Source organism: Sinocyclocheilus rhinocerous, unplaced genomic scaffold, assembly GCF_001515625.1.
Source record: "Sinocyclocheilus rhinocerous isolate Xijiao unplaced genomic scaffold, SAMN03320098_v1.1 scaffold2184, whole genome shotgun sequence".
NCBI classification, from domain to species: Eukaryota; Metazoa; Chordata; class Actinopteri; order Cypriniformes; family Cyprinidae; genus Sinocyclocheilus; species Sinocyclocheilus rhinocerous.
In genome coordinates, this window is record NW_015635537.1 from 143,361 (window position 1) to 150,865 (window position 7,505).

General features: G+C 40.7%; 1 protein-coding gene across 2 annotated transcripts in view; it reads left to right on the forward strand.

Moving 5' to 3' along the window:
* Positions 1-386: 386 nt before the first annotated feature.
* The window catches only part of LOC107747229 (INO80 complex subunit D-like), an 18,374-nt gene continuing 11,255 nt past the window's right edge, over positions 387-7,505 (forward strand). For both annotated transcript variants that reach the window (XM_016561679.1, XM_016561680.1), the window contains exons 1-4: positions 387-597; positions 1,972-2,218; positions 3,439-4,253; positions 4,790-4,892. In XM_016561679.1, the coding sequence (XP_016417165.1) occupies positions 2,001-2,218; positions 3,439-4,253; positions 4,790-4,892 (1,136 nt within the window). In that variant the 5' untranslated portion in view covers positions 387-597; positions 1,972-2,000. The remainder of the gene's footprint in view (positions 598-1,971; positions 2,219-3,438; positions 4,254-4,789; positions 4,893-7,505) is intronic.

Below are 7,505 nucleotides of genomic sequence, written 5' to 3' on the forward strand. Positions count from 1 at the left end.
ATGTTTTATGACTCTCAAAGCCGTGATTCCCATTCACTTCCATTATAAGACTGACAGACTGCAACGGTTGGAGTTAAAAATCATCATCTGTGTTCTACTGAAGAAACAAATTCACCCACATCTTGGATGCCCTGGGGGTAAGCAGATAAACATCAAATTTTCATTTTTGGGTGAACTATCCCTTTAAGACGTAATATACAATGTTTAACAACAATGAATGTGTTTAAGACTTCTATATGGTGTGTTGTAGTTCATCATCATGGTAACGTTAGTATGATTGTTGTACAGTATGGTGTTTTGCAGAGTAGTTGATTGATCATGGTAGTAGAGCAGTTGTCATGTCCCCGCAGCGCCGGTAGTGGTGCTGTGAGTCTGCCGAGCACTGAACTCTAAACCCCCGCAGATCTGTTCAATGAGAGCAGACGATAACATAATATTGAAAGTACATTATTGATCGCTTTGACGGTTCACCACCTCAACAGGGAATAATATTCCTAAGCATAAGGAATTCCGATGAATATTCGGTGCAGTTGATGATCTGTGGCGTTTGTACAGTCTGTCCGGAGTGAGACCCCGTAGAGGCTGAACCCACTGCAGGTAAGCGGACTCGATTACTGCTCTAACCGACTCATAAGCGCTCTAACCCCCTCACCGCGCTACTCGAACACCGAGGCTGGGCAGCTACTGTAGGCCAATGTTTACATTGACTTAGAATGGATATTCAGCAAACCGTATCATGCTGTGGTCACTAATTCCAATTAAACTGAGGCTGCAATAATTGTATTAATTTTAAAGAGATTAATTTGGAAAGGCTTCTAAAAATTAAACTACTATTAATGCTTAATCGACTGCAGCGACCCGCTCTTTCGGCCTGATTTAACGGGCCGCATCCGCCATTGTTTATAGCCACATTTACTGCGATTAACATGCACAAACTTCACGCATTTAATAAAATCTAATAACATAATTCGCGCATGCATGAGCTTATTTTTCTATTTTTAGCATTTTAAATATGACACTAGCGCAGTATCACGTCAGCGTTTCTGTTTCCTGGGTTTGTTTTTAGCATTGTAGCTAACGAGTGTGATATCAAAATAATGTGTGATATTGACAGTCAGGGGCTGAAACTAAATTTTAAACTGATACTAATATAAATGTGCTTTAATGGGGGCAAAAGTGTCAAAATACTGACTGAATATGTTTGTATGTAATGTTTTAGGAGTAATTTAGCATAACGAGTTGATGACAGCTATGTTTATTTAACGAAACTGATCATTTGTAAAGTATGAGGTTAACGAAAAGATTATATGGATATCGTTATAATATCTGCGGAAGCGTGTAAGTTCATTAATTCAGTGTCACAATAAAACCGAAAAGTATTTTTTGACTTGTACCATAGTATTTCCGTGGTTTTCTTTGTCAGGAACCTTGACTTATCATGTATATGACCTCTTACATAAATTTGCTAATAATTTAGTGTATGTAATATAATATATATTATATTCACTGAATTTTACTTGGGCCATTTTTTCGTGACTCATCTCAAAACCACATAATTTCTGACAGTGACCTGAACCATACAGTTATGTCAAAACCAAGCTGAGTATATCATATTTATCACTTTTATGGCTATGTCACATGCGTGTTTGTTTTGGTTGCACTGGTCTCTATCTTTGTGTTGAGATCTTTGTAGTTAACCTATAACCACATCAACATCAACTAGCTGTGACTCTGGGTTGCATTTATTTCAAATATTAAACCAAGACACAAGAGGTAGCCTAACTATTATAATGTCAGTGTTTTATTGCATGGTCATGATTAAAGCCTATAACATCTAATACAATAGATATTACATAACATTTATAGGCTTTGCGTAATATACATTTAGCATTTATAAATTAAATATATACTGTGAGTTTAGTGTGTGTTATTTATGTGGTGTAATGCACACTCTTTTCTGTCTCGGATCAGCTGATGTTCTCAGGGACCAGAGTCACGTGATGTACGAAGGTAAACACATCCATTTCTCAGAGGTGGATAATAAGCCGCTGTGCTCCTACAGCCCCAAACTCTGCAAGCAGCGCAGATTGAACGGATACGCCTTCTGCATTCGTCATGTTCTGGAGGACAAAACCGCTCCGTTTAAACAGTGCGAATATGTGGCCAAGTATAACAGTCAGCGATGCACCAACCCAATCCCCAAAGCAGAAGAACGAAGGTAAAATGAGAGGGAATCCAGCAGATTAGAGACTTACAGTGGGTCATGGTTTGTACACTTAGTTGAGTGATTAGTGTCAGGAATTAACAACAGGTGCTTTTTTTTTTACATCACACTTGTTTCCCTTAATGGTTAATGGTAAAGCTAAAGAGCAGTTAAGCTTATCTGTGGTAAAATCACTGTACAGTACTGCATGTTTCTTAGGAAATGTGACACTGTGACAATTTCAAACTCCATCTCTGTAAGTTTAATGTGCATTTGGTAATGCAAAGTGCATCGGCTATGCTTAATTTTCACATAATTGCATGATTCGCATAATTTGCATTTGCATAATCTCCATTTTTGTGTATGGAGGAGTACAATATTTGGCTAGATTTGTAATGAGAAGTGTTCGTCAGCTTGTTGTCACAGAATCTTAAAGGCTTCACAGTTTTCTGCAAAAGTAAAAGTGAAGAAACTAATTTACTGCTGTAGTATAAAATAATTAATATACTTACTATAAAACATTTATTTTACAGTACATTTATAATGGTATAATCTCCCTCGCCCTCTTTCAGAAAAAAAAGATCAAAAGAAAATATAATAATAATTTAGATACTGTTCAAATGTAATAATATTTGACATTTTTTATTCTTGTGTTATTGACAATAGTATTGAATATCAGTATTTTTCAAGGTATTGTATCAAAGTTAGAAAGTCCAGACTAATGTACTACTTAAAGTAGTTACTGAAGTACTTACAGTAACTGGGTAGTAACTAGCTACTTACCCCAAACCGATTTTTTTATTATTTTATTTTGCAAGAATTGTATATTATAATTTATTGCTGATTTGTAGTTTTTGTTGTGTAGAAATCTGAAAATATCTTGTTTGACCACAGGCTGCCGATGGCAGAAAATGCAATAAGAACTTTGTCAATTTTTTATTCAAAATTATTAACGAGTAATTAATTAAAGAACCACGATTATTAAACAAAATTTTAATTTCTTATCTATTTCTCATCCCTATATGTGTGGATATGTTCCTGGCCTAATAACCGTATTTTACATTAAAGCCTATGCGTTACAACAATATAACATGAGAATCAATGAAATAAAGCACTAAAATTTGAGCTCCGCCAGTAGTTGCATGGAGGCATTTGACAGTATATCTCAATTCCTGATTAAAATGTGCTTTGTGTGATTTGAGCAGATACTGTAACATGTACTGATGCTTTGGCAGATACTGTAACAGCCACCTACAGGTGCTTGGCTTCATCCCGAAGAAGGAGCGTAAGAAGAAGCAGGATGCTCTGGAGGAGGTTCGTGCCCGCGCTCACGTGGAGTCTGTCGCTCTGAACATCACCGTTCCCTCTCTGGCTCTGAGAGACACTAATGGGCTGGATGGCCTCCCTCCGTCTCCGCCCTGCTCCCGTCTGACTCCGATGCCTCTCTCGGACTCCGACATCCTCGACCCCTTTGCCTTCTATGAGGAGGACACGGACGGAGAGGAAAGCGTGGCGCAGAAGAGCTCCAGCAAGAGGAAGCTGCCCAGCAGGCCAGTGATTGGCCTGAGGGTGACCGCTCGGGACCCAGAGCACCGTCAGCTGGACATCGAGCACTTTAGCGCCGTCACTGAACCCTGCACACTTCCAACCTCCCCACACCTACCGCAACCACCTCCACCACCGGCTCCACCTCCGCCTCAATCCTCGGCGAGGCTTGTCCAGCCCCCTCAACATACAGATCGGCCCGCTTACGCCAAACATGGGGCAGTGCAGACTCTGCTATGCAAGCCAGCTCCACCTCAGACTGGGCCTTCTGTTTTATCTGGTCTGCTCCCGTCAGCTGGGGTTCAGAACCAGCCTGTTAGCCGGAGACCTGTCCCTGCTGTGTCCCCTCGCCCACCTGCTGCCCAGGACTGCCCACAGCCCCGCGCCGTGGCCATGTGCCCCACTGCCTTTGCAGCACCCCCTGTCTGCCTGCTCAGACTACAGCACCTTGTGCAGCTTTACGCTCAGAGACAGAGAGAACACGGAGACCTGTTCCCACATCTTGGTACGACCTCCTTATTGCATTAAAACAGTACTTTTCTACACAATACTAACTGAAAACTAGGGTTGGAAAGGGATGGAAAATTTCCGGCAAATTTCCAGAAACCTTGCAAAATTTTCAAAAAGTTTCCAAAAATTCTCATTAAATTTATCAAAAGTGAAAATAAAGATATTTATAATGTTACAAAAGAAATGTCTTTTTTAGCTAAAATGCTGTTCTTTTCAGCTTTCTATTCCTCTAAAAATCCTGAAAGAATCATGAGAAATCCACTAAAATATTAAATGTTTCTTGAGCAGCAAATCAGCATATTAGAATGATTTCTGAAGGATCATGTGACACTGGAGTAATGATGCTGAAAATTCAGCTTTGCATCACAGAAATAAATTTTAATTTTAAATTAAATACATTTTAAAATATACTAAAATACAAAACAGTTATTTTAAATTGTAGTAATATTTTACAATGGATGTAGCAATGTACAATGTCCTTGATATATGTAACCTTGATATTTGATCATATATGCATGCATGTTTGCATAGGGCTAGACTGGTCTGAGGACAGTACAGATGATGAAGATACAGAGGAGCTTGTTCCTTTAATGCCTCAGGCCTGGAGACTTCAAGAAAGAAGCTCCCATCAAAGGTATGAAAATCACTCCTCACTTGCTCCTCACAACTTCTGAGATACTAAATATATATGCCATTTGCAATAAAGTTCATGAGTATACTGATTTATTTTGTTTGTGTATGTCAGCTCCTCCAATGAAAAGCTGCTTTCCAGGCGGGCACGTCTGGTGCAGCTATGTACATACCTGCAAGAGAGGTATAAACACTTGTGCCGACAGGACAGGGCAGCCACCCGTCACAGCAGATACCGATATGCCTTCCGGAAAGCTCTGCTCCATGCTGCAAGCAAAGACCCCGACTGCACTGCACAGCTCATTCAGAAACTCAGCAAGAGCCCACAGACCTCAACCTGGTGTGTTGAACATGGACTGTGTTTGACATGTTTACAGGGAGTGTGTGCATTTCAGGGGTGTGTGTGTATTTATAATATGTTTGTATAAACTTTTTTTTTTTCAGTTCAAGGTCTGCAGTACCACACAAGTATGAAAGGACAATGTGTACAGGAACCACAAAGGGTCAAAGCTGCAGCAACATAGTTTTGCCATTTTCACGTCACTGTTTTCAACGTATCCTTTAACACATGCATGCTACAAGTAAAATGAACAGACATTAGTGGTGGCCTAGTGATGAAAGGATGAACAGTCGCCAAGTAACGCCTACGTGCATTTGTCAAATGTCAGTGTGTTATGTTCTTGACAGCATGTTGACGCAGATATCCTGTTGAATCGCTCTCAGCAGCTGTTCTCCAGTTGCACGGCACGGTTCGCTGATGGACAGCAGTGCTCTGTTCCTGTGTTTGACATTACTCACCAGACACCTCTTTGTGACGAACATGCCAAGAAAATGGTGAGAAACCACACAGCTTATCTTGATCATCTTAAATAGGATGTGTTTACACAGTACAGAGTTGGTTGTAAGTTGTACGTAAATGTGTGTGTGTGTGTGGCAGGATAATTTCCTGCGTGGGGATGGCAACAGACGCAGTCAGCAGCAGCAGCGGCGCCCACGTAAGAAGACCAAGCCACCTGCACTGACGAAGAAACACAAAAAGAAGAGAAGACGAGGTCCGCGCAGACCGCAGAAGCCCATTCCTCCCGCTGTGCCACAGGGCAACTTGCTAATGCCCTCGCTCTCACTGCCCACTCACCACGCCCATGTCAGGTGCATATCCTGCTTTCAAATGCATCACAGTCTTGCTTCACAAATGTTTCGTTGTTGCATTTCAAAATGTGTCCTTTTACACATCAGAAATACCAATGTTGTAGTCAAGACCAGCTCATTTGAGTCCAAGTCAAGTCACCTTTAGTTATATAGTGCTTTATACAATACAGATTGTGTCAAAGCAGCTTTATAGTATTAAAGAGGAAAATAGTGTGTCGATAATGCAAGAGGACAATAGTAAACAGTCAATTTTTCAGTTAAAGTCAGTTCATCGTTGATTCAGTGATGGCATCATCCAGCTCAGTTCAGTTCACTTCAAATAGCCAGAAATTAAGTGTCCCCAACTAAGCAAGCCAAAGGCGATGATAAGGAACTTAAACTCCATCGGTGACAGAAGGGAAGAAAAACAACTTGGGAGAAACCAGGCTCAGTCGGGGGGCCAGTTCTCCTCTGGCCAGATGAAACCAGCATGGTGTCTAGCTCAAGAGCCAAGTAGGTTGAGTTCAAGTCAAGATTGAGACTAGAAGAGGTTCTGAATGATCCATACCATGTAAATAAGGGGTACCCAGTCCTGTTCCTGGAGATATATCTTCTTACAAAGTTCATCCCTGATTCTAAGTCCAGCTAATTAAGGTGCACTTTTTTTTTCAGGAGCAGTTGATAATTACAGATAATATAACAGGTGTGCTGGAGCAGGGTTGGAATTGAACTCTGCAGGTAGATATATCTCCAGGAACAGGACAGGGCACCCCTGAGTTACACAGTAAATATGAAAAATTCTGTCACGATAGCACAGAGTAGATCATATGTGCTAGTTGGCATGGACCACAAAATGTATCCACAGTATAATGCTGAGACCATGACAAGACCAAGACCATGATAATATGGTCTTGAGACCAAGTCCAGTTTCGAATACTAACAAAACTGACAAATACATGTTGTATTGCCAGTGTTGTCACAAGGATACTGTAACAGCCAGTAGATTAGGACAACTACTGTCATCAAAGAGTAACAGTATCTCACTGAGGAAGTTAGTTAATGTAAGACAATCTGTCGGTATGTTGATAGCTAGCTATCTGAAATGCAACTCTTCTGGTTCAATGAAAGGCATGAAGGGAAGGTTACCGCCACAGCAACAACACAAGAGGATCTGTGCTTGTAATGTGTTGGCCAACCATTCATATTTATGTACTTCTTAGAGTATGTTTCCGACTTTATTCAACTTAAAGGAGACATATTATGCCCCTTTTTACAATATGTAATATAAGCCTCTGGTGTCCCCAGAATGTGTCTGTGAAGTTTCAGCTCAAAATACTCCACAGATCATTTATTATATCATTTTGATAATGCCTATTTTGAGTGGAAGCAGAAACACGCTGTTTTTCGGGCCTGTCTCTTTAAATGCAAATGAGCTGCTGCTCCCCGCCCCCTTTTCCAGAATAGAGCTGCGCCATTACAGCTCGGACCT